General features: G+C 53.5%; 1 protein-coding gene across 1 annotated transcript in view; it reads left to right on the top strand.

Moving 5' to 3' along the window:
- Nucleotides 1–26,992, top strand: part of Myo18b (myosin XVIIIB) — a 122,679-nt gene that overhangs the window by 35,507 nt on the left and 60,180 nt on the right. Inside the window, exons 22-31 of the mRNA XM_048342750.1 lie at nt 1,819–1,884; nt 5,865–5,993; nt 6,509–6,652; nt 8,126–8,215; nt 14,336–14,455; nt 14,859–14,967; nt 20,707–20,831; nt 22,504–22,658; nt 25,478–25,601; nt 26,252–26,455. Of these exons, the coding sequence (XP_048198707.1) occupies nt 1,819–1,884; nt 5,865–5,993; nt 6,509–6,652; nt 8,126–8,215; nt 14,336–14,455; nt 14,859–14,967; nt 20,707–20,831; nt 22,504–22,658; nt 25,478–25,601; nt 26,252–26,455 (1,266 nt within the window). The remainder of the gene's footprint in view (nt 1–1,818; nt 1,885–5,864; nt 5,994–6,508; nt 6,653–8,125; nt 8,216–14,335; nt 14,456–14,858; nt 14,968–20,706; nt 20,832–22,503; nt 22,659–25,477; nt 25,602–26,251; nt 26,456–26,992) is intronic.

Genomic DNA, 26,992 nt, shown 5'->3' with positions numbered 1-26,992 from the left:
TTGAGGCAGAGCTGGGATTTGAACTCAGGCCATCAGAGTGCTCAGACAGGGTATGCAAGTATTTTACTGAGCTGGTGAGAGGCACCCAGGATGGCCTTTATACCTTGGTCATTTGTTTTGGTGCTTCCCATGGGGCTTGAACCCAATTACTGTCCCTGAGCTTTTCTTGAGGGAGTTTGGCCCTGCACCACTTGGGCCACGAGCAGTGGTGGTCCCATCCCTTTCCCGAGGACCACGCACCCTTCCCTCGCCCCATTCAGTGAAGACTATTCCTGAACATAGAATAAAGAAGCAAAGAGGCAGACAGGGATAGTTTTTTAAAAAAACTAAAAAGACATGTGGCCTCTAGAAAACAAATAGCAAAGCGATTTGTATAAATCACACTAAATGTCAGTGGGTCGGCGGTCCTAAACGAGAGGTCCGAGGCTGTGGGCCTGGCTCCCAGAAGGTCAGTGAATTCTAAGTAGGAACACAGAGAGACACCCCGAGATACATCGCAGTCACAGGGTGAGAGCCCACCCCGCACATGGGAAGAGAAGAATCGCAGACAGCACCAAGGGAGCAGCAAAATAACTCCGGCCAGATGAGCGGCAGCAAAGCCCAGAATGCACAGGGCTTGGGTCCTCCCTCCTTCCTTCCCTCCCTCCCTCCTTTCTTCCTTCTTTCGATCCTTCCAGTCATTTCCTTTAGACCCTTGTATGTGTTCCTAACAGCTGCTTTGAAGCTTTGAGTTCAAATCATGAGGGCACAGAGAGAGCTTATTTCCACTGACCACATCCCCTGCCCCCAAGGACACACAATTATTTCTAGAGGGTTATCTCCTCCATCTCCTTTTTTTGCTTCTGCATCCCACTTGTTTTGCTGTTGAAACCTGGGCATCTTCATTAACAGAGCCATTCTAGATTCTGATCTTTTCTTCACTGTTGATGGCCTCCTCGTGGCTCTGTCTAGCCCTTGGTACAGTTGCTGATAACACTGCCCAGTTTTACAAAAACTCCTGCTTTTATTTTCAAGCCAGCCCCTGGGGTGTGTTATCAGACATCTTTCCCCTGGGTTGCATTTGCATTTGTTTGATGGCTGTAGCCCTTTACCTCCATGCATCTTTCCCTCTGGGGTTCTCCTCTCTCTCTCTCTCTTTCTCTCTCTCTCTCTCTCTCTCTCTCTCTCTCTCTCTCTCTCTCTCTTTCTCTCTCTCTCCTCCTGTTCAAGCAGGCAGGCAGCTGCCCCCTTCTCACTTGTGCTTCGGCCTGGGAATACTTGGTGACCTAGGAAGGCAGCCATGGCCTGTACCGTTCCCCGGATCTTCTTGTCCCTCTCCTGGCTTGTGCAGTCAGAGCAACCATGTTGGCTGGCCCTGCGACTGGCCCTCCTAATTGTCTGTTGCAAGGTCAGCTGTGTGTCTGAGTGAGTGTCTGTATGTGTATATCTGTGTGTGTGTGTGTGTGTGTGTGTGTATGAATGGTACTAGGGCTTGAAGTCAGGGTGAGTGCTAAGCAGGTGCTTTACCACTGAGCTCCAGCCCTCTGTGTACTGGTTATTTTTTTGCCGCTCCTGGGGCTTGAACTCAGGACCTGGGCACTGTCCCTAAGCTTCTTTTGCTCAAGGCTAATGCTCTCATTTGAGCCACAGTACCACTTCCAGCTCTTCCTGTTTATGTGGTACTGAGGAATCGAACCTGCATGCAAGGCGAGCGCTCTACCACGAAGCCACCTTCCCAGCCCCGCACTGGTCATTTCTGAGATAGGGTCTCATTCCCTGTTGCAGTGAGGTGCTGGGCCCCCCACCAGGTCCACCATGTCCACCCTCTGTCCCCCACAGGCGGTGGAAGAGCTTCTGCACACGCTGGACCTGGAGACGAAGGCAGTGGTCGTGGGGCACAGCCAGGTGAGCACAGCGCCAGCCCCCAGGGGCGGCAGAGAGCCGCTTCCCATCCCGTCGCCCCTCCGCCCCAGTGTCCCTGTGTCTCCAAAAGCAGGGCCCGACCACAGAACATGATCATAAAACTGGAAGGTGTCATTCGTTCAAAGTCACAGGTCCCGGGAGTCCAGCAAACACTGTGACTTCAGATGACCTTAGCTTTCAATGACCTTCTAAGCCTCAGAAAGACCTGACATAGAGCCCAAGGAGATGCTTTCCGCTCACAGCTCCCGGCTTTTCGCAGTACTGAGAACTGAACTCAGGGCCTTGCACTTGAAGGGCCGACATTCTACCATTGTGCAACGCCCCAGGCCCATTTTGCTCTGGTTATCATTGAGATTAGTTCTTGCTTCTTGCTTCCTACATAGCTGGCGTGACAAGCGTGCACACCACCACACTCAGCTCTTTCTGTTGCGATAGGGTCTGGTAAACGTTTCTTGGCTGAGCTGGCTTGGAACTTGTGATCCTCCGGATCGCAGCCTCCTTCCTGAGCAGCTGGGTCAAGGGTGTGAGCCTCCAGCGCCTGGCACAGATCCTGTCAAGCTCGGCTTTGCAGGCAGCTGTGGCCTTGCTGTCGTCCTCGCTGGCCGCCAGGAGCCAGGTCAGAAGGAGGCACTCGATGGCTTGGTGATTTGAGAGGAGAGATGGGGTTCCACCACAGAGCTGAGCCCAAAGCAGCCACATTTTATGTCTTCCCAATAATGTCCTTGCTGTGGCTCCCCCCGAGAGGGGGTCCTGGCCACGGAGACCCCAGCCACTCTTCTGGAAGCAGGGCTGCAGCCTGAGTGGAGAGGAGGCCTGGAGAGCCCAGTCCTTGTCAGGCCTGGTGTTCCGGAGACAAGGGGCGGAGTTTGGAAAGACAAAGTAGCTGGGGGGTGGGGCGGGGGAGAGCCAGGGCCTGGCTCCATCCAAACCATGCCTAGCTCTGGGCTGCTGATGAAGCGCCTGTCCCTGAGCCCCTCTCTGGAGGCCCAGCCCCAGGCATTGTCCTGGGGGCCTGCTCAGCTCATGCTGAGAGTGACCGTGCTCCCCCAAAGGCCTGCTCCGCCCAGCGACTTCACAAGCCGCTAGCTGCAGTGAGGTAACAAGAACACAACTGTTTTCAGAGGAGGAGGAACCCAGGGTCCTGGCACTATACAATCCCCTATCCAGCCAAATGCCCACCTCTGCCTCCCCAGTGGCTGGAATTCCAGGCAGGCATTGCTATACTGGCTGGCTTTGAAGATAGGGTCTTGCTAACTTTCATTGTCCACCACTCCCCACACCACCCCCACCTCAAAAGTTGGTCCACCTATCTCTGCCTCCAGAGCAGCAGCTGGAATTATAGGTGTGTGTGACCATGCTCTGCCCACCCTGCTTAGTAATGGAAGGGGTAGCTTAGTCCCTGTGGTCTTGAGCTGGGAGCCTTGTTCTTCATCCATCCAGACCAGCAATTCTGCCTAGGCAGAACCCCCTCAGGCTCCCCAGACTCATCCACTGGGAAACTCAGGCTGGGCCAGCACTGTGTGCATCCAGCCTTCTAGGTGTTTCCCAGGGTGTGCAAATCTGAGAAGCGCCGGCTGGATCCTGGCCTCCTCCACCGTCTCAGAAATAGCAGATCGAGGGCTGACAGGCAGCCCAGCAGCGACTGCAGGGCAGGGGGAGAGCAGGAGGGTCTGCGTCTTGTGCCTGGGCTGACCCGGGTTGAAGTCCTTTCCTTGTGCTTCTCCACCTGGCTGGGATGGCAGGCACATCGCAGTCGCAATCTTCGGGAACGAGGGCTGAGTGGGGAGGAGGCCCAGAGGGTTCCATCTGGACCAGGTGGAGAACAGGAGGTGAGGCACTGAACTGTGATCCTCCAGCCTCAACCTCCCCAGGAACTAGAACTGCAGGCTCAGATCTGGTGGCTCATGCATGACTGGACTAGGTAGTTCATGGATGGGAAGTGTGTGAAGAGAGACCCCAGGCCGGGAGCTGAGCTGTGTCCTGATGGTGACCTCCAAGCCAAGGGGATCAGCATCTCGATGAAATGGAGCTGTGGATGCCTCCCCCTCCCCCCTCCCCCCTCGTCCTGCTTCCCTTCCCCCTCCTCCTCCCAGCCTGGGATTCACTGCCATTGCCATTTCATTGAAGAAAGAAAGCATTCATCTGCACGGCGAGATGCCTTCCCACCCGAGGAACTCAGCTGCTCCATGGTGCAAAACAAGAGGAGCAAGAGGAGCAGACGCCTCGGCTCTCCCCACGAGGGACCTGTGGCAAATCAAGATTAAAAAAATAAATAAATGAACCCCAAGGCCCGCGGCCTTTCAGACACACTACAGCCCCCCTCCCCCGGCCGGGCCCTGAGGATGTTGGGGTTTCTTCTCTGTGTGGGTGAGATAAGCTTGGCATCCGTGGGGAGCAGATGAGTTAGATTCTTGGTGAGATTCCCCCAGCACAGGGAGCCTTATCAAGGTTTGTGCCGTGTGCTGTGACATTTATGAAGCGGCTGTGGACCCACGGCACCCCAGCTCTCGATGGGCACCGTGCTCCAGAAACAAAAGCAGGAGCCAGCAGCAGGCCCCACTGAGGAAGGTGCTGTGCTATGTCCACGTGGCCCGGGCGGGGCCTGTGCCCCTGCGGGGTGCGCCTCTGGCTCCTCATCATTTTGATGGTTGATTATTTTCTCAATTGCAGCTTTGGGGACTCAGCAGCTTGTGAAATTAGCACAGCTGTTGTTGAGCCAGTCTGATAGGTGGGGAGCCCCCTGGTGTCAAGGGCGATTGTCCCTGGGACCCTACCTGGTTCTGTCCCGTGAAGGGATGCAGGCTTGCAAAGCGGAGCTGACCCCAGTCGAGTGTGCACTCATTTTCATTCTTTACCAAGCACCAAGCACCAAGCACCAAGCGCTGAGCCCAGGCTCGCGTCAAGAGCAACTGAGGACTCTCCGTGATGGGAGATGGACGCATCCCCTTTGCTCCTGTGGGGACCCAACTGCAGTGGAATCTCAGATGCTTATGTCTGATCAAGGGGGACATGGAGGCACTCTCGGTTTCTCCCTGATGAAGGACCGGGGTACTGGGTTCAAGTCTTACCTGAGTGGATAACCAGCGAGGAGAACTTGAGTCCATTTCATAGCAGACATCTTGCAGAGGGGTGTTGAAAAGTGTAAAGCAAGGCGTGGGAGATGGCTTTAAAAGATGTGGGCGCCACACTACTGTTAGTTACAATTGTGCTTCTACATGGAGACAGGCAGAAGGGGATGAAGCCTGGTGCTGCCCCAGCCCACAGAGGCCTGGGCTGGACTGGGGAAGCCTGTGTAACCTCAGTGCCTTCCACAAGATGGGGGTCGTGCCTGCAGCAAACGATCTGCCCACATGTCCAGTGCATGCTCAGTCAGGCTCCAGAACATAGTAAGTGCTCAATAAACACTTAGCATGACCTAAGAATGTTGCAGAGTCAGAGAGCCCTCTAGCACCTCCAGAGCAAAGGATGCCTTTGGGTGAACATCCACATCTCTCTCTCTCACACACACACACACGCATGCACGCACGCACACACACAAAGACTGTAGAAAGCAGTGGTGTGATGTAATGCCAGCTGCCTGCTGTAGAGGTGGAGTCGGGGAGATTGCAGTTTGAGACTGTAGGGTACTAAGTTAACAAGACCCCATCTCAACCAACAAGTAGGTGTGGTGTGGTTCATGCCTGGCACCCGAACTGCAGGGGACATGGAGGTAGGAGAATTGAGGCCAGGCTGCCTCAGAAAATCCTTTTCTGGCTGCTCTGCCCTGGGCCTCAGCCTTCCTCCCTGGTTGACCAGGCTCCCAGGCAGAAGAAGGGGACAGGGCCACCAGGAAGCCCCGTGCTTAGATAGCTGAGGCCCTCACGAATGGGCACTGCTGGAGAATGTTCTAGAAGGAGTGGCCGCCAGGCGCTCACCCACGGAGCCCCAGACGCCAGGGCTCAGGGCAGCCTCCCCTCCCGCAGGTGTTCCTCAAGGCCGGCGTGGCGTCCAGGCTGGAGAGGCGGCGGGAGAAGATGGTGGCTGGCAGCATCACCCTCTTCCAGGCCGCGTGCCGGGGCTTCCTGTCCCGTCAGGAGTTCAAGAAGCTGAAGGTAGAGTGTGCAGATCTTCCGGGTCCCCCGTGCCCTCCCCCCATTCCAGGATCCATTGGGTCTCCTCAGCCAGACTGCCTTGAACTTGGCCTGGGGGGGCGGGGGCTTGGCCACACCCTCTGCGAGGTCAGGTCGCTTCTCTGGGGACATCAGCCACTGAGGATCTGGGGGCAGATGGCAACCGAGCCACAGCGCTGGCCCATGCTGGGTCAGCTTCTTAGGAGATTTCCAGAGATGGCGAGAAAACCAGGCGGCTATAGCTCAGAGCCTGGCCCTACCTAGGACAGGCGGGACCTGCAGGCAGAGGCGCACGGATTCACGCGTGATGCTGTGCACAGGGCACGATCAGGGGAGGAAAGAGCACAGAAGGCAGCCGCAGTGGGCGAGCCCCGCTTGTGGAGGGATGGCAGTGGGTTCGTGAAGGCCCTGCCACCATTGGCCTCTGCCCTTCCTTGTCGCCTCCCGGGTCAGCCCTGCCTCTCACCAGCTCACCTCCCTGCTCTCCTGCCCCACAGATCCACCGGCTGGCCGCACGCTGCATCCGGAAGAACGTGGCAGTCTTCCTGGCCGTCAAGGACTGGCCATGGTGGCAGCTGCTGGCGTCCCTCCGGCCCTTGCTGAGTGCCACTCTAGGGACGGAACAGCTCCGGGCCAAGGAGGTGAGTCCTGAGGCCCACGGGCCCGGGCCTGGCCGGGCTGCGCGGTGCCTCCCTCCCTCCCAGGCATACCTCAGTGCTTGCAGCTAGTGCCCCGGGCACCCCCATACACACACCCCATACTGTGGACCTGAAAACATTCAGCCAGCAGCCCTCCACGCCCCTTTCTTCCGGATTCTTCCATCAACATCAGTCCCCTTCCACCAGAACCCCAGTCACCTTCGGAGGGAACCCTTCTGAGTGGCCGGACTTCCTGTTCTTTTTCCTTTGGTCGGTTGTGGGGCTTGAACTCAGGGCCTGGGTGCTCTCCCTGAGCTCTTCAGCTCAAGGCCAGTGTTCTACCACCTTGAGCCACAGTTCTACTTCCGGTTTCCTGATAGTTCATTGGAGATAAGAGTCTCAATGGACTTTCCTGTCTGGGCTGGCTTTGAACTGCAATCCTCAGATCTCAGCCTCCTGAGTAGTTAGGATTACAGGCGTGAGCCACCAGTGCCCAGCTTGCTTCCTGTTTCTCTTGTCAAATTTGCACACATACTCTCTCTTTCTCACACATAAACACACACACACACACACACACACACACACACACACACACTCAACTCTTTCCTGCATAAAAAAGTAGAAGCACCCAAATGGAACATCTCTAACTGAAGGTCTCCTCCACTCAGATCCCTGCAATCACAAAGCTGGGCTGAACTCTGACCCTGACACCTGCTTACAGTATGCTGGAGAATGGCATGCTCAGCTCTCATGCCTACTTGTGCATCGTAACATTTTGCATTTCCAAATGTGCAGTGAGCACCACCCCGGTTCAGTACTGGGGATTGAACTCAGGGCCTCATAATTGCTTGGCAGGTGCTTGCCCACTAGAGCCACGCCCCCAGCCCTTTCTGTGTTCACCGGCATAGAGCTATTCCATGTCCTTTTTATGGCTGCATGGTACTCCCTCGTACCAGAATACACCACCAGCCTGCTTCGGGTGGTATGTAAGTTAGTTTTAGTGGGGCCATCACAGGCATGGAGAGGAACACTACTCAGGCAGGATCAAAGGCTGGCCCCACACCATCAACACTCAGGCATCGCCAAAGTCAGGCTGAGCAGCTGTTCTCATTTGAGACTTTTGCACTCGGCTCCTCAGCTGGGCTGCACAAGTCAGACTCGCTGGATCAGATGCTGTGCTTGAACCCCAATGTTTAGAGAGAGTCAAAGAGAAGGTCTGGGCAGGAGTGAGTGTCCTATCTGGGCATAAGCAGGATGTGCTGGCCAGCCTTGTTTCCTGCCACCGTTTCCTTGACATTCATCTTGGTGGACAGGTGGTGATTGTGTTTGTCTGTGGCATTAGCGTGGCATTTTGCTCCAGGTTGATTGTGTGAGCTATCAAACATTGCCTGTCAAACTGAGGCCTTAAGCCCCATGGTGCCTTCCAAACCGGGGCCCGGTGTGGGATGGCTCTGAACAAGGCGTTTGTTTCCGCAGGAGGAGCTGAGTGCGCTAAGACGGAAGCTGGAGAAATCAGAGAGCTTGAGGAATGAACTCCGCCAGAGCTCCGACCTACTACAAAGCAAGGTAGCCCCTGCTGGTCCCTCCCCCCCCCCCCCCCCGCCGTGACACGGGGTGTGGCCGGAACCCTAAAATGGCATGCAGGGTTCATGCAGTCTGCTTTGTGCTGGTTGGTTTGGAGATGGGAGGGCTCTCCTGGCCTTGAACCATGCACAGGCCTTCAGATCTCAGCCTCCTGAGTACAAGCCTACTCTGGCAACAACAAAAACATTTACTCACAAGGGTGGAGCCGAAGATACAAGCAGGGCCTGGTGCAGGAAGCTCTTAGATGCTGAGGCCCTGGTTGCTCCCTCCTCTGTCCTCCTCCTCCTCATCTATATTTTTAAAAATTGTAATTTCCTTGTTATTAATAAGGTGTTATACAGAGGGGCTGATGTTTCATAAGTCGGGTAAGAGTACATTTCTTTTGTTGGACAGTGTCACCCCTTCCTTCGCCTCCCCTCAGTTTCCCCCTTCTGCCCCGTCCACAAGTTACATAGTTCATTTTCCACATAGTGTATTCTGACACCATGATCTTATTGATCACCCTCCCTCCCTCCCTCCCTTTCTGCAGTCCCCGTTTCTCCCCTCCATAAATAAAAAAACAAAAGCAAAAGCAAACTAACACAACCACTAACACCAACAAACCCCCACATTTCCATTTTCTGGAATTTGTTTTGATAAATAGCATTCTAAGTGTTCAGAGGAGTTAATACCTCTGGATTTCCCCCTAAGGAACTCCTCCTTTATTCTGACTGGGTGTGAACACCTAGGGTCCTGTATAATTTATCGTATCCAATTACATTTTAGATCTAGCTTCCACATAGGAGAGAACACGTATGCCATTTGTCTCTCTGAGTGTGGCTTACCTCACATAGGGTGATTTGTTCTGGGTCCATCCATTCCCCTGCGAATGACATCTTCTTATTCTTTTGAATGGGTGAGTGAAGTTCCATTGTGTGTAGGTAGTACATTTTCAGGATCCACACATCTATTGTGAGGCACCTGGGCTGTTTCCTTAGGCTGGCGGTGTTGAACAGTGTAGCAATGAACATGGATGCGCAAGTGTCTTTAACACATCCTGACTTATGATGTTCTGGGTGGATGCCCAAGAGTGGGATGGCTGGGTGGTAGGGAAGTTCTATGTGTTGATTTTTTTTTTTTAATTTTGCCAGTCCTGGGGCTTGAACTCAGGGCCTGGGCTCTGTCCTTGGATTCTTTTACTCAAGGCTAGCACTCTACCACTTGAGCCAGAATGCCACTTGTAGCTTTTTCTGTTTATGTGGTACTGAGGAGCCTTCATGTGTGGCTCAGTGAATCCCCACGGGGGCGGGGGGGGGGCGGTCAGGAGGGTGAGTGCTTTTCCCTAGCTCCTCCCCTGTCCCCTTCTGCTTCTGCCCCCCTGAGGGCAGGCAACCCCAGGCTGCCCCCCCACCCTTGCCAGCTATCTCCTTCCCCAATCAGGGCTGTAGTAAACACACACTCGGTCCAGGCTGTTGCTTTCCAGTCCTTTGACATCACACGCATGATGCTGCACCCTCGTGGCCCACGTTCTCTTCTCTGGCTAGCATTCCTCTCATTATTCTGTCCATCTTCTGCTCTTCACAGACATTTGGGGCTTGTCTTTTTCTAGTTATTCTTAGTTCTTTTTTTTTTTTTTTTTTTTTTGCCAGTCCTGGGGCTTGAACTCAGGGCCTGAGCTCTGTCCCTGGTTTCTTTTTGCTCAAGGCTAGCACTCTGCCAACTTGAGCACAGCGCCACTTCTGGCCTTTTCTATATATGTGGTGCTGAGGAATCGAACCCAGGGCTTCATGTATGCTAGGCAAGCACTCTACCACTAGGCCATATTCCCAGTCCTTATTCTTAGTTTTTATGTCTTTATTAGTCTTCACATTGAACTATGATGAACATACCTGCAATGAGCACTTTTTAGTTTTGTGATTAAGTTGGTTATGTATGTGTGGTGTCTGTATGTATGGTATGCATCTATGTATGCATATATTTATGTATTGTGGCAATCCTAAAGCTTGAACTCTGGGCCTGGGCACTGTCCCTGAGCTCTTCAGCTCAAGATTAGTGCTCTACCACTTGAGCCTTAGTGCCACTTCCAGGTTTCTGGTGGTTCACTGGAGTTAAGAATCTCATGGACTTTCCTGCCTGGGTTGGCTTTGAACCATGATTCTCAAATCTCAGCCTTCTGAGAAGATAGGATTACAAGGGTGAACCACTGGTGCCTGGCTCAGTTAGGGTTTTGTTTTTTTTTTTACTCATTCCCTCATTTTCATTAGGGTACTATAACCATTCGACACGAAGGGCTTTGTTGGGACGTGTGTTTCTGGCACCTGTCTTGGCACACATGTTATAATATTGTATTAGCATGAGGAGGGGAATTGCGGGGCTTCATTTCTCGGTGGGATTCTTGTCAGCACTACCTGATGGGTGGCTGGCGTGCTTGGGTCAACTTACATCCCCATGGCAACGGCTGTGAGTTCCAGTTGCTCTTCGCCCTTCTCCGAACTCCATGTTGCCTTTCTTATTCGGATGGAGGTGGGCAGGGGCTGTGCCGCACTGCAGCTCTTCCATGCCCACTGGCACATGTGCCTGGTGACTTGGTTTTCCCCTCTTATGCCAAGAGATCTTTCCAGCTTTCTTTGTTCCTCCTTGCCTGTGGCACCGCCAATGTGCTCCTCACACAGGATGGGAGTGTGTGTGCTGTAGACCCCTCCTCCCCCTTGTGGCCTGGCTTTTGGGGGTTCCATAAGGATGCTTTGTGTTTTCCAAACCTTTGAGCTTCTCTGGGGAGGGCCCAGAGCGGTCCAAGGTTTCTAGACGCCCAGAGAAGCACGGATGATGGTGGCTTCCAGTTTCTTGCTTTCCTTCCATATCCTGTCAGCTCTGTAGTGGGGGTTCCATCTTCTCAGTCCACGGCTCTGCAGTGGGGGTTTGATCTTCTCAGTTCCTGGTGCAGTGGGCTGGTGGTGTGTCTCCTTGCTGTGTAGGAATGCATCTCTTCCAGGGAGGATGGCAGCTCAGCTGGGACACATGGTCCCTTGGGGCTGACCCGAGACTTGATTTGGAGTGAGAGCTATGGTTGCCCGGCCCATAGGGGAGCTTTGGCTCCCTGGATGAGTCGTCTGCACTGAGGGGGTGGAATGCTAGGGGACCCAGTGGGTCCTGGTGGGGTCTGGAGACCCCATCCCTGAGTCCTCAGCACCCCGGAGGTGCACTGAGGCAGAAGATGGCTGTGTTGTTCCAGCAAGCCCGCCCTTCCTTCCCCTTAACTTGAATGAGAGGCCCAGACAGGGCTGCTAGAACCTTGCTGAGGACTTCCACAAGGCAGTGACATGGGTGTCCCCAGACTTTCTCCAGTGCTGAGACTCAGCACTGCTCAGGGCCACACTGTGACAGCCGCCAGCTAGAGAACAGATAGGACCTTCCCCCCTGCCCACGTGTTCTGCCCGCAGCTCTGCACACAGGGGGCCCAGAGACCCCTGCGGGGCCCTTCAACTCAGAGGCATCTCCCACCCGTGCCATCCTTCTGGGTACTACATGCTAACGTGTATCTCGGCGAGGGGCGGGGGGCGGGCGGCGAAGCCAGCTGGCTATGGTTCTGAGGCATGTGGAGAACCGTCCGTGGGAACGCCATTCAATTTGGGATTTTAGAAAGACACCATTATTGCAAAATGATGTAAGTCCTTCATTTGCAAAGGACTGGAGGAGAGGAGGAGCTGCAGAGAGCGTGGTTCTAAGTCCTCCTCGAGTGTGTGAGATTGGCTGAGTGCAAAGAAGAGTTGTTCCTTTGACTCCTCCCTCTGTGGAATGTTTCTGGGGGAACCAGAAAAACATGGATGCATGTGACCCCCAAACCTGACATATCGAAAAAGCTTGGAGCCAGCAGGCTCTAAGTTTCTGGCCTCATTGGATTGACAATGTCCACCTTTTTATAAGGATCAGTTCGATTTTTTCTGAGAACATCTTTTTTTTATTAAGGGGAGGAGGGATGCTGGCCTAGACGAATGATCCTCCGGTCTCTGTCTCTTAAGCAGCTGAGATGACAGGCATGTGTCACCAAGTATGGGTTTGAGAATTCACACCTAGAAGAGCTGAAGACAGGGTCAAGGCAAGAGGCACACAGGTGGTTCCCCCCTTCCCTCGCTCTCTGGTCTCCCCAACTTGACTGTGAGAGATGCCTAAAGGAAGGACTCGGTGCACAGTAGGCGCTGTGTAATGCTGGCTGGACCTACAGTGAAGGGCTTGGTGCACAGTAGGTGCTGCGGAATGCTGGGTGGATCCACAAGGAAGGAGTGCTGGCGCCAGCCTGAGGAGCCCTGTGTACACTCAGCATCTCCAGGCATCAGATCCAAGTCACCCCGGGCCATGGCGAGCCCCCAGCCATGTCCTCACTCAGGTTCCCATCTCCCATCTTTCTGGAGAAATAGATAAAGAATTCGTTCGTTCTCGTTCCTTTCTCTCTCCTAGGCCTTGAGAGACTTTGTCCCCAAGGGGAAAGAGCCATTTCTGATTTTACCCACAGGGGGCCGGGGCAGGCTTCCGCAGGCCTTCTAGCTAACCAGGCCTTGAGCGATCTGCCATGATTCCCCTAGCTTTGCCAACCAGCCACCCCCCCACACCGGCCCCCGCCCACCATTACACTGGCATTTGGTATTGTTTTTCCCCTAAGAGTTCTGGGCGCAGTACCTTTTCTTCACCCCCGTGGATGAAGCATCTCGGCTCCTCAGCATGGGGGGGGGGTGGGAAACGAGGGTTTGTGGGGGTGCAGGCAGGTCAGGGGGCCCCTGTCTCTGATGAAAGCCTGCCATTTCCTCCATTTGAGAGGACTAAGTCTATGAGCTCCAGACTTCAGGTTCCGTGCAGCTAAAAATGAACATATTAAATTAATTCTGTGTTCCCCTTGCTCCAGCTGGTTAGCACAAATTAACTTTCACACTAATTGGCTGGGGGCGCAGAGAACATTGTCCCTGAGTGGGAGAGGTGGGCGACTTCGGAGATGGAGTGGTGCTGTTGGGGGGGGGGGGGTGACAACGGGCACCCAGTATGACACTGGCCTGGGTCGTGTGCCCTTGCAAGGTGCCACTCTACCAGCCCAAGGGCTTTTGCGAGTCCATAAGCAAACCCACGGCACCCTAGGCCACGTGGGTGGGCAGGCCGGGGAAGAGACTGCGGCAAGCCTGCCACAGTGATTCTTCAACCTCGCTGTTCAGTGCCCTTGGAGGGTGCTGAGGGCGGACGCCCGGGCTGGGCCCTGCAGACTGCGGATCGGAGAGTCTTGCAGTTCATCTATGTAAATGTGTGCATGCGGCGATTCTGGGGCTTGAGTTTAGGGCTTCACACTCTCTCCTTAGCTTCCTCCCTGAAGGCTAGTGCTGTGCCACTTCTGGCTTTTTGGTGGCTAATTGGAGGGAAGAGGCTGGCTTCAAACCACAGTCCTTAAATCTCAGCCTCCTGAGTAGGATTAAAGGCATAAGCCACCAGCATCCAGCGGATAGCTATACCTTTATAGTATATACATAGTAAAACGATTATAACATGGGAGCATATTAAATCAAACATTTCCTATCTTGTTCCTCTTTCTCTGTGTCTGTCTGTCTTTCTCTCTCTCTCTGTGTCGGTCATGGGGCTCAGGGCCTGGGTATGTCCCTGATCCTCTTTCTGTAGTGTTCTACCACTTAAGCCACAAAGCCACTTCTGGTTTCCTGGTGGTTAATTGGATAAGAGTCTCACAGGGGACTTTTCTGCTTGGGCTGGCTTTGAACTGCAATCCTCAGATCTCAGCCTCCTGAGTTGCTAAAATTGCAGGCGTGAGCCACTGGCCCTGGCTTATCTCACTCGCTCTCTCAACTGTTTCTCTTTCCTTTCTCTTTTCTTCCCTCCTCCTTTCCCTTTCCCTCCCCTTCCTTCCTCTTCCTTTCTGGAGTTGAGAATTCTGGGAGTCAGATAAGCACTCCCTGGCTTACAGCACACAGCTGGTGTTGGGGCAAGAATTCTTCCACACAGAAGCCAGGAGCATCCTGACTCCTCAGAACATGCCAGTGGCCGACCCAGGGGTCGTCTCGGGGCTGTGTATCTGAGGGAAGAACTGTTAGGGTTCCCCCGTGGTAACTCTGACCACCCCATCTCCCACCCCAGATCACAGACTTGACTGCAGAGCTCTCTGATGAGCGCTTCAAAGGTGACGTCGCATGCCAGGCTCTGGAGAGCGAGAGGGCAGAGCGGCTACAGGCCTTCCGCCAGGTCCAGGAGCTCAAGGTGAGGCCTGGTGTCAGACAACAGGGCGTCTGGGGAGTGGCTGGCCCAGGCCCTGTGCATCATGTGGGACTGGAACACAGCTGCTCAAGTGGACTGACTTCCTGCTTAAGATGCCAGGAAACAGTGGCCTCTCCTGGAGGAGTGGGGGGTGTGTGTGGCAAGTCCCCAGTAGGGAGGGACTATAGGTGAGGATTGTACGGGGGGGGGGGGGGCGGAATGGGAAGGGGGCGATGTCCCTCATCTTGGAGACTGTGGGTCAGGAGGTACCTGTGGCCAATCTCAGGGACATGCTGACCAGCCACAACTTCCAGCCAACAGCATGTTACATTCTTTTTTAAATTTTTTTTCAGTTGTGGGACTTGAACTCAGGGCCTGGGCATAAACAGGTGCCTTTTTCTTGCAGAGTAAGTGCGAGCAAGTGCAGAAGAGCTTGGGGGACATGGAGAAGCGGCTGGAAGAAGCGGAGCACAGGGTCCAGCTGAGCGACTTAGAGAGCAAGCACCCTGGAGGTGGTGAGCACTGGGGGCCTTGGGGTTGGGGGCTGGTAGACAGCACTGTCTCTCTCATTCATTCATTCATTCATCCATTCACTCACTCACAGATGCACACTGAGTGCATACAGAGGGGCGGAGTGACAGGCACCCTGTTTTCCCCTGGCAGTGCAGAGTCTAACAAGGCAGGTGAACATTACACAGACCCCAAGTGTGCCCCCAATAATAGGTCTTCCATGGGGTGAAAGTGATAGCATGCAAAAGAAAAGATTTTTAAAAAGTAGTGACTGTGTATGACTTTTATGAGAATGTTAGAAATTTATGGGGCTATTATTTTGTGAGGATATTAGAAAGCAAGAGAATGAGGGCACTGTTAGAGGAGGGCAACCAAGCTGTAGAACCTAGGAGGTTGTGTAGCCAGAGTTGAATCTTTTGTTTGTTTGTTTGGTCTATCCTGGGGCTTGAACTCAGGGCCTGGGCACTGCCCCTGAGCCTCTTTGTGTTCAAGACTAGTACTCTACCACTTGAGCTACAGCACCACTTCCAGATTTTCTGTGTAGTTTATTCCAGATAAGAGTCTCACAGGGACTTTTCTGCCCAGGCTGGCTTCAAACTACAATCCTTGGATCTCAGCCTCCTGGGTAGCTAGGATGACAGGTGTGAGCCACCGGTGCCCAGCTTGGATTAGAATCTTGACTCCACCCTCTATCTCTTGTTGAATGCGGGGGGAGCAGCTCCTGGGACAGGCAGTGCTCGCCCTCTGCCGGGCTCGGGTCGCCTCCCCTGGCCCGGGGAATCAGGCTCTGCTATCCGCTAACAGCTCCCTTTCTCACCCTCTCCCCTGGTCACCCGACCCGTAGGTAAGGCCAGGGTGGAGTGGGGGGCTCAGGAAAGACCTCAGGTGCACGGGGCTGTACGAGATCGCTTTACCTCCCTCCTTACCCGTGAAGAAAGCCAGGCGTACACGGACCTCGGAGATGCTTCGAGAGCGAATCTGATTTATTAGGGTGGGGCAAAGGCTGATATTGCAGGAGGCGACGAGAGAAAGGTGATCGGCCAGAGCGCTGATAGGCTGGGCTTGCCATAGGACCCCCTCATGAGCTAACGTCACTTGGATAGCGACACCCCAGGGGTGAAAAGCCCGCAAGAATGGGGGCACATGGGCTGGCGAGAAAGTTGGGGGCTGGTTGCAAAGCCAGTTCTTCTGGTTCTGGACCCAGAGAATTGTGGCCTGCTTCCGCATTCCCCCAGGGCTGGGGGAAGAGCGGTGTCTCAGGAGCAGCGCTCTCCGTTGCCCTTCCCCCTCAAGGCCAACGCTGGACCCCAACAGCCCTCAGTCTCCCCTCTTTCCAATGGACAGTCACAGCTGGTTGGCAGGAAGTGTTTCACTGCCGAATAGCTGCTGGCCACTGTGTGGTCATCATCATGAGAGATAAAGTGCTCACTGTTCACCCCCATCAGCTTGGGGACAGACACAGTGACTGTCCCCGATTCGCAGATGGGGCTGCATGGGGCTCCATGAAGGTGACAGAATGGTGAGAAGACTTGTCCAGGGATTGCTGTGCAATTGGTGGCAGTTTCTGGAGGTGGTGTTGGGCATACCCAACCCCCCACCCCAACTCCACTCTCCTGGCTGCCTGGCTGCCGGTCTCGGGTCGCCTCCCCTGGCTCGGGGAATCAGGCTCTACTCTACTCTAATCACTCCCTTTCTCACCCTCTCCCCTGGTCACCTGATCCGCAGGTAAGGCCAGAGTGGAGTGGGGGGCTCAGGAAAGACCTCAGGTGCACGAGGCCGTACGAGATCGCTTTACCTCCCTCCTTACCCGTGAAGAAAGCCAGGTGTACGCGGATCTCGGAGATGCTTCAAGAGCAAATCTGATTTAATAAGGGAGTGGCTAGCAGTTGATATAGTAGGGGGCGACGAAAGAAGGGGTGGTCGATCAGAGAGCTGGCGATAGGCTGGCGAGCTTGTCATAGGACCCCCTCATGAGCTAACGTCACTTGCTTAGTACCACCCCAGGGGCGAAAAGCCCGCGAGACTGGGGGGCACATGGGCTGGAGAGAAAGTTTGGGGGATGGTTGCAAAGCCAGTTCTTTGGTTCCGGACCCAGAGAATTGTGGCCTGCTTCCGCATTCCCCCAGGGCTGGGGGAAGGGCAGCGTCTCAGGAGCACTCTCTGTTGCCCTTCCCCCTCAAGGCCAAAGCTGAACCCCAACACCTGGCGTGGTGACATCTTTGTCAAATTTGCCATTGTGCCTCCCTCTTTCCACGCTCACAGACCAGCGAGGAGAATAGCCTGTCAGCTTCTATCAAATGCCGGCAACAGAGCTTCCCATGTTCCCACAGCATCTGCGCCCTTGAAATGTCGAGGACACTTAATGGGCCCAGTCAGAAGTTTGAGAAGAGACAGGAAAGCCATCTTTCCACAGCTTTGTGCTTCGTGGGTCCTGTTGACCCTCAAGCCTACAGTACCCAAGCATCCATTCACTGGAGCTTCCATTTTCTGGTTTGAAAGTTGCAGATCTGGGCAACCCAAGAAGGGAATGAGGGAACCTGTTGGCAAGCCAGGCTAGCTCGGTCTCAGCACTAACTCTGTCTGACAGACAAATGTACAAGTAACATCCCCAGGGCTGATTGGACTGGAAGGATGAGGCTGCTGAGATGGGGTACCACACTTCTTCCAGAGCACGTTGGTCACATGGCTCAACCACCACTCATCCATTATCCCACCCATCCATCCAATCATCTGTATATCCACCCATCCACCCATCCCTCCATCCACCCGTCCATCCATCTGTCCATCCATCCATCCATATCCATCTATCCATCTGCCCACCCATCCATCCATCCATCCATCCATCCTTCCACCCCTCTGTCCATCCATCTGCCCACCCATCCATCTATCCATCTGTCCATCCACCCATCAATCCAGATCCACTTAGGGTTCACATTCCAGGAAGCCAGTGCACAAATATTTTGTTGTGAACAGTTTTCATGACAGTAATATATACTCATTATAGAAAATTTCTAGAAGATGGGAAAGTTGCACGAAGCAATAAAATACTTCAATCATATCAGTGCAGTGTCACTGCATTCACCTCTATGGATGCAGCTGTGGCATTAATTACAAAAGACCTGGAGCCGGTGATGAGGGCTCATTTATGCTATGCACACAGCCCTGCGCTGCATGTGGTAGGGGTCACAGAATGATCCTCGTTGGGGTCTTTTGCATGGCTGATGTAGAGACCACAGAAAGCCAGGCAAAGGGAGACAGAATAACGTGGGGTGAACGGCACATGCTGGACATGGAGGTGTGGGTGGGGATGGGCAGCCACCCCACCTGCTGTGGGGTTCACTCAGGCTGCTCATTCTTCTGGGCATCACAACATCAAGGTGTGGGCAGTGGGGAGTGGCTCCTGCTGTTCCCTAGCTGTGACCCCTGCCACGCTGAGCTGCCTCTCCAGGGAACACGCCTCTCTTCCCATCAGGACACTGTTTACCTGTGGAAGGTTGAACTAGTGTTGACTCGTCACTATTATATCATCATTCTTTGGTTGGCTGTTTAGAGAGCTCGTCGGGGTCTTGCAAGACCTTGATCCTAGCTTTCATCTGTCACTCCATGCATCTGTGCATTGACCTCTCATCCAGCAGTCTCTCTAAGCATCTATCTGGTCATCCACCTACCTGTCCATTCACCATCTACCCACCCACCATTCATTAACATCCACCCACCCATCCAGACCTCCATATAGCTATCCATCCACCCATCTATCCAACATCCTTCCATCCAACATCCAGTCACCCATCTGCCATCATCCATCCACCCATCCATCCATACCTCCATCTATCTATCTATACACCCCTCCATCTACCATCCTTCTATCCACCATCCATCCATCCATCCTGCCGTCCACCCATCCACCCATCCACGCATTCATCCAACATCCTTCCATCCATCTGCCATTCCTCCATCCATCTGCTATCCACCATCAGTGAACCCACTTACTCATGTACCCTAGCATTCATCCTTCCACCATTCCACATACCCATCACAATATCCACCCACTCATTTCCACCCTACCATCCATTTAACATCCATTTCTCCATTCATAACTATCTACTCTGTGATTATTGAGAGCTTATTGTATGCTAGTTATCATATTACCAAGACACATTTGTTGTTGAGTTTGTTTTTAGATTTCCATTAGCTTTCCTATGAGAGCCCTGCTCATGCTGGGTTTCAGCTATGTTTTCCAGGTTTGTCTTCCCCCATCAGAGGGTGGGTGGCAATGACTTCCTGTTCATTTCCTTATCCTTTTGTGCCTGTTCAAAGCAGTGTGTTCAGTGAGTATTTGAGTAGATAGAAGTAAAAAAAAGGAATGGCTGGATGGATATAGCTGGATGGTAGACTGATAGATGATTGGATAGGAGGATGGATGAGTGGATGGAGAGTAGATATAGTGGATGCATGGAGAGGCGGAAGATGGATAGGGGGATGGGTGTATGTATAATGGGAAGATGGGAGTGGATAGGTAGATGGGTAGATGCATGGATGGATGGATGATGGAGGTATGTATGCAGGGATGGATGAATGAGTGGATGAATAGGTGGGTGGGTAGGTGGATGGATGGATGGATGGATTCAGGCCTGGAGGGAGAGTAGGGATAATAGATGAAGAAATAGACTATACTCTGAGATATCCACTTGGGGATTTTTTTAATGACTCTGTAACTTAAGTCACATTATTTTATTATTTAGATGGTAAAAAAAAAATAAGACATTATAACCCAAAGTAGTTCCTTCTGTTTAGCTAAATAGTTTAAACGAAATCAACAAGTCTTTTTTAAGGGGAATTCTTACCAAAATCAAGGGATTTAGTGTCCACATGACTTCCAGAAGACAACCCATAATGAGGTTTGCTGTGCATCTGGTTGATCCTTGTTCTGCTTGCACACATTTTTGCTAATTCCATCAGCAGTTCATGATAACATACTGTATTACCCAATGAAGATACACGGATTTATCTGTCTGTCTGCCTATCACGTTTTCTCCTGTAACAGTGTTTGAGATAAGGTCTCAGCATTTAGCCTTGGCTGGCCTGGACCCTGATCCAAGCCAACACAATCAGCTATCGGTTAATGTTGGGTCTTGTGAACGTTTTGCCTGCTTTGGCCTGGAACTGTGATCTTCCCAATCTTAGCCTCTTGAATGCTAGGAGGGTTACTGGCAGGAGCCATTACCCTCCCTGGCCAGGAAGATCATCTTTTGCCTGATGGTTTTGCTGCATTCTCTGGGCAATTGGCAAATGTGGACCGGTCAGTAGGGGTAGGGGCTCTTCTGTGTCCAGGAAACTCTTCTAGAGGATACTGAGGGCCCTCTGGGCAGGGCACTGCCCATGGGAGCATAGGATTCCTTTGGAATAAAGGATATGTGTTCTCCTGTTGAGCCAATTGAGGAGCATAAGCCAGCTGAGAACTTGAGACCTGGTTGCCTGGAGGAGGAGGAGGGGTTCTTTCACATGTGGAGTTAACACCTGGTTTCACAATCTGATATCCAAAGATGGCGGTTCAAAGGGTCTTGCAGTGTTGAGAAATGGCCTGCAGAAATCAGGAAAGTGAGAATCAGTCTCTCTCTCTCTCTCTCTCTCTCTCTCTCTCTCTCTCTCTCTCTCTCTCTCTCTCTCTCTCTCTCTCTCTCTCTCCTCTCTCCTCCCCCTCCTCCCCTGACCTTGGCCTGATCCTCCCCTCCCTGTCTCTTCAGCAGATGAGTGGCAGATGCGTCTGGACTGTGCTCAAATGGAAAACGACTTCCTCAGAAAGCGGCTCCAGCAGTGTGAGGAGAGGCTGGACTCGGAACTGGTATCCAAGAAGGAGCTGGAGCAGAAGGTGAGGCGAGTGTGCAGGCCATGGGGTGGGGGACGCAGGACTGGAAGGTGGGAGGAGGGCCACCCATCCACCACTTGAGCCATGGCTCCACTTCCGGCTTTTTGCAGGTTAATTGGAGACTCCCCTGCCTGGGCTGGCTTGGGGTCTCAATCCTCAGATCTCAGCCTCCTGAGGAGCTAGAGTGACAGGCATCAGCCGCCTAGTGCCATGCACATCAGTTTCTTTTTTTCCTTTTCCAAGAATGTTTGCTTCTTTTGTCACCACTGGGCCTTTGTGTGTGCTGTTTGTTCTTCCAAGAATGCTCCCTGTCTCTCTTCCCTTCCTAGGTGTGTCTGTCTATGTTTAAGCTTCAGCCTTAACATCATCCCAGAAAAATCTTTGTTAACACAGGTTGGTTTGGGAGCCTCTAATTGCGATTATCATGCCATGTTGTAATTATCTGTTGACTTTGGGGGGGGGGGGCTCTGATCTGCCCATTGTTTGATTGTGTCCTCAGTGTGAGTGTGCAGTGTCACCCAGGGGCAGAGAGGGGACCTCCCATGGGAGCCCAGATACAATGAGAATGGCTTTAAGGGTTACTTCACAAATGGCCCTACTTTGGGCATTCTCCAGGGAGACAGGGAAGCGTAGACCCACACGGGAAGGAGAGGCATTGGGAGGCAGCTCTGGTCTTTAATAACACATTACAGAGTCTGGCCAGCAGTACGCCCCCTGAGGAAAGGGGATATTCATGCCACATTAAAAAGTCATAAAACCATAACCTTCTATGAGAGGCAGGACATAAGAGAAAAACATCCCATTTGCCTTGGAAACACTGAGTTGAGGATTACAGGCATCATTAACTTCGAGCTTTGCTTATTTAAAGCAGTGCTTTAATGAGGCCATTCCTTCAGAGCCAGTGTGCTGGGTTGCAATCTTCCCCAGATCCAAACTAGGACACTCAGGAGAGAGGGTGTGTCCTGAAGGAAGGTGCAGGGAGCATGGCCTGTCTGTCTGTCCGTCCAGAGCTTGTGTCAGCCCAGATGTAGCCTGTCTCTCTGACCAAAGCCCTGTGTCCTGTGGCCCACATGAACTCCCATTGGCTGCTTTCATCCAGAGCCCTGCCTCCTGAGCTTTCTGATGGATTTGTCGATGTGTCCTTCTGGTGGACCCATGGCTGTCTTTGCACCTCTCCCCACATGACCAGCTTTGAGGAACCACAGGAAGAGAACCGTCTAGTCTAGTCAAGGCAGGGCATGTTGTTGACAGGGGCTTGGTTGATGGATGACCTTTATCCCCCCTTGATCTCCTGAGCAATGTAAGGCTCAAAGAGGTGGTTTCTTAGAGGTGACAGGTGCCCCCAAAATCATGAGAACAGTGTGGAACTGAGGACATGGATCAAATGGTAGAGCACTTGCTTAGCAAGTACAAAGCCCTGAGGTCAAAGCCAGTACTACCAACAATGAATGAATGAATAAAATAAATAAGAGGCAAGGTCTGTGCAGCGGGCAAAAGAGGGCAAGGTGACCAGGATTGTGTGGATGGAGGAAATGAAGCTGTAGCAGTTTCAACAGTGACCTAGCCCAGCATACATACTCACAATGGCGACTCCACAAAATGGCGGCTCCACAGAATGGCAACTCCACACAATGGCACCCTCAGAACATGGCTGTTCCCTCTCTGTGTCCTGCAGCTTGGGGAGCTGCAGAGCACATATGAGGAGGCCAAGAAGACAGCTCAGCAGCTGAAGAGAAGGTGCCACCATCTGACCTGGGACCTGGACGACACCCGGGTCCTGTTGGAGAATGAGCAAAGCCGGAACCACGAGCTGGAGAAGAAGCAGAAGAAGTGAGTGGGCACCTGTGCTGGACCAGCTGGGTGGGCTGCACTGGTGGTGAGGGGCTGGGGGAGGGGGAGACTTCTGGGGCCTCTAGATGCTTTTCCCAACCTTCCTTACTCCTGTCATGACTCCTTACCCACAGGGTTTGACCCCCTCGTTCTGCTCCACTTTTCCCCCTTCCCCAAACACATTCTATATTCTTTTTTAATTTTTTAATTTATTTTTTTGTCAGCCATGGGGTTTGAGCTCCGGGCCTGGGTACTGTCCCTGAGCTCTTTTGCTCTTATCATTTTGAGCCACAGCACCACTTCCAGTTTTCTGGTGGTTCCTTGGAGATAAGAGTCTCAGTGACTTTCCTGCCCTGGCTGGTTCTGAACCACAAACCTCAAATCTCAGCCTCCTGAGTAGCTAGGATTACAAGTGTGAGCCACTGGTGCCTGGCAACATTCTGCATCCTTGTAAAAGCTTCTCCAGATTTTTCTTTTGCCCACTCTTAGCTTTGCCCATAATAGGCCTGGCCTGGGAGCATGTTCCTGGCCTCTACATCTCCCTTTGTCAAGGATTTGTGATAGAGGATGGACACAGGGTTCGTGGGAGACCCAGGTGCCCCTGGGCACTCTGGGGTTCAGGTCCCAGCTGGGCCTCTCTCTAGCCCTGTGTCCTGAGAGGGTTGTATCTGCCCCTTCTGGCCTCTGGTCCCCACGTGGGGCTGGGGGGCAGGCGTGCTTTTGTGCCAAGAGCTGTGCAGTGCAGCTGCTGCATCTCTGGGGCCTGAGCTCTGATGGCCAGCCCCAGTACGAGGAACAAGGCCAAGGATGAAGACAGGAGGCTAAAGGGAACCTCTGCTTCTATGTCCGACTCGGGTTCTCTGTCTCCTTGGGCAGTTCTGGCAGTCCATACATCCATGAGAGGCCAACTTGGACTGTGCATCCTGGTTTGGGGTTGGTGTTCCCATGGGAGTGCTGCCTCGGTGTTGGTGATAGGGAATGGGGCTTGAGAGAGCCAGCCATCCACTCTTTTGCTTCAGTGTGTTGATCCCTTACTAGCTCCTCAGCTCCTCGGTTGGGGGGAGGGGGGTGTACACAGCCCTGCTTTAATCAGATGTAAATAAGGTGGATTCTGCCTTTTTTAGAACAGGGAGGATGAAACACAAAGAGCCGGTTCAGTGAGGGCCAAGATGTGGTTTTGCTCCAGGCTCTTTTCTGAGAGGTAGCAGGCAGAATTGTATTCCACTGTGGGAATGTGGTGGGGAGGGGAGGGAAGGGGATGGGGGGCATAGATTATACCCACCCTGCAATCCATATTCTGTCCTTTATCCCTGAGCTTTCCTGAGCTGGCTTCCTCTTCTGGGAATGGGATGGGGGGCACGGGGAGAAAAGAGATTCATTGGCGCCTGTCTGTCCAAATTAAAAGGGTTTGCTCTTCTTATTGGTAGCTTTTCCCCTTCCATCTCCTTCTGGGTCCTCCAGATAACCATCCTCACACCAGGGAAGGTGGGTTGGCTCTGTGTTGGCTACGTACTGGGTGATCTTGGTAAAATGAAAGTGTCTCTCTTTCTGGGCCAAAGGATGACTGAATGTGTGTCTCTCACTGGCCACAAAGGACTGGGGTTCTGACAGAGTCCTGCTGTGAAAGGAGAAGGTTGCACTCTGGCATGCCCCTGGATTCTCCTGGCTGGGACCCTCTGGGTCCTCAAATGGGGCTCCCACTCCTATTCTAGAATCTCAACTTCCCCGTGGATTGGGGGCTGGCCTCTAGAATCTGTGCAGTTAGAAACTATCTCTTTGGTTTAATTCAATTCCTTGGGCAGAATTCTCATCCCAGGGACTTGGGGGTAGCCCCTTCCTCCCTTTCCTTCCTTCCTTTCTCTTCTTCTCCCTTCCCTTCATTTCCTTTCCCCTCCTCCTTCCTTTCCATTTCATTCATCTATCCTTCCATCTATCCATCTACCTAACCCTCTATCCATCATCCATTCTTCTATCCATCCAACTATCCACCTATCCATCCATTTCCTTCCCTCCCTCCCTATCTCCCTCCCTCCCTCCTTTTCCTGGTACTGGGCCTTGCCCTTGCCCCTGCCTGAGCCAGGCAGCCTCCACCTCTTGGCACGTGTGTTTCTTCTGTCACCTTGCCTGTCTTACAGTGTCCCTGCTCTGCTCCCCTCTTGGCTGACTGTGGGTGGCAGTGCTCTGTCTCCAGGTGCCTCTGCGATCTGGTAGGGGGTGCACAGGAATGTCAGCAGAAGGAGGTGTCTGGGCAGAGCTTCAGGGAGAGGTCCACCCAGCCTCCCTGCCTGGCCCCAGGCTCAGAATGGTCCCTGTGGATCTGGGTCCTTGTCACCATGGTGACCCCAGGGGTGTGGGTCATGAGGCCCCATTCCCAGGGCCTACAGAGCTCCATGCCTAGCCTGTGGTGCACTCCATGGTAGGTCTTACTGTTGTATCCATGGCCAGCCCTGTGTTACACTCTACAGCTCCCACATTCTGGCCCCGGGGCCCCAGGATTCCCTTCAAGCAGCAAAGGCCATGGGTGTGACAGCCCTGGGTGACTGGTTGGTCAGTGTGTTCTTGAAGCTGGGCTCTGCAGGAGCATTTCTTGGGTCAACGAAGTGGAGGACTTGCCCAGGCACCTCTGTCCTTGGGCTGGGTAGGTAGATGGGGACTGGGGAGCTAGGCACAGTCTTGCTTCTACCACTTACTTGAACTCAAGGGGCTAGACCAGCCCGCCTCCCCAAACTCGATTTTCCTCTCTGTGAAAGGACATAAACATCCAGGGGGCCTCCGTTTCCCCTGCCCCATTGTCCTGACACATGCTGTGCCCCCGGCAGGTTTGACATGCAGCTGGCCCAGGCGCTAGGGGAGGCGGTGTTTGAGAAGACCCTCCGGGAAAAGGTGGCCCAGGAGAGCAGCACCGTGAGCTGGGAGCTGGACCGGCTACAGCAGCAGCTGCAGGTAAGGGGCAGCACAGGGTGGGGGCCATGGAACCACTGGATTTCTAGCATCCCTATCCTGTGTCTCCTGGGAATGGAGAGGCCTGCTTGGTGTCCCTGCTCAACAGAGAGAATTGCCTTTTCTGTGTCCATACAACCACCAATGGGTGGTGGTTAGGCTGGTAATCAGATTGCTCTTACGGTTATTCCAGTTTCCTGAGCAGGGCCCTGGCTGTCCAGCTGGAACGAGTTTGTTGTCACCTTATCCAGGGTCAGTCCCATGTGGGCTCAGATGTCCAGAGATTCTATTAAAATAGGACGTGGGGGAGCCGGGCGAGGGGGCTCACGCCTGTAATCCTAGCTACCCAGGAAGCTGAGATCTGAGGATTGCAGTTTGAAGCAAGTCTGGGCAGTAAAGCCCACGAGACTCCTATCTCCAAAAGCTGGACATGGAGGCGTGGCTCAACTGGTAGAGTGCCTGCCTGGAGCACAAAAGCTTCAGGGATGGCACCCCAGGCCCAGATTTCAAGCCCCAGGATCAGCACCAAAAACACACCCACGACAAACAACATGGCACCTTGCGTGGCCTCTCCTTGCCCTTCTGTGGCTAGGGGTGGGGGGCGGAGAACCACTGACTTCCTCTGACCTGTGAGCCCCCTGTGTCCCCTGTAGGAAAAGGAACAGGAAGTGGGGAAGCTGCAGCAGGAGGCTCAGGCGCTGAGGGAGCACAAGCGGGAGCTGCTGGCGGCTGCCTCACTGCGGGGAGATGGCGGCGTGGCAACCTTGAAGGAGAGGCTCTGGGAGATGGAGTCCCAAGCCCTGGAGCAGGCAGAGGCCCGGCGCCAGCAGGAGAGCACCATCAGGCAGCTGGAGCAGGTAGGGAGGAGTCCTGCCCCATAACCCCACTGCTTCTTATCAGCCCACGGCTCCCTGCCACCCCCAGAAAATCTCTCCACTCCTAAGGCTGACATTCAGCTCCTTGGTGGCCTGGGGCTCTTCTTGCTGACCTGCGAGGCCATCCCAATGCCACATTCATCCCGCCCCTCAGCAGTGTTGCACTGGACCGTGTCCCCAGAGCTTGCCTCACCCAGTACACAGTTGGTGCTCAATGCTCAATCCAGGCTTGCCAAATAGCTGCACATTTATTGGTGGGCCACTGTGTGTGTGTGTTCAGCGTTCAGTCCTCCCCCTTTGTGACGCCCTTCTGTGGGGGACACGAGGATTCTACCTCCACTCTGCAGAAACTTAAGAGATGTGGGGGAGACAGCTTGTGCCAAGGCCCTGTGGTCAGAGAGCCACATGGCCATCTGGGTGTCCTGAAGATGCCTGAGGATGTGGAGAGTCTGTGTGGGTATTTTAGGGACAAGGGACAGGAGATTGTCCAACACTGTAGCAACCCACTATCCCAGAGGC

Source organism: Perognathus longimembris, chromosome 3, assembly GCF_023159225.1.
Source record: "Perognathus longimembris pacificus isolate PPM17 chromosome 3, ASM2315922v1, whole genome shotgun sequence".
Taxonomy (NCBI): domain Eukaryota; kingdom Metazoa; phylum Chordata; class Mammalia; order Rodentia; family Heteromyidae; genus Perognathus; species Perognathus longimembris.
Note: the sequence above shows the minus strand (reverse complement) of the source record. Positions and strands in the feature narration are given on the sequence as shown.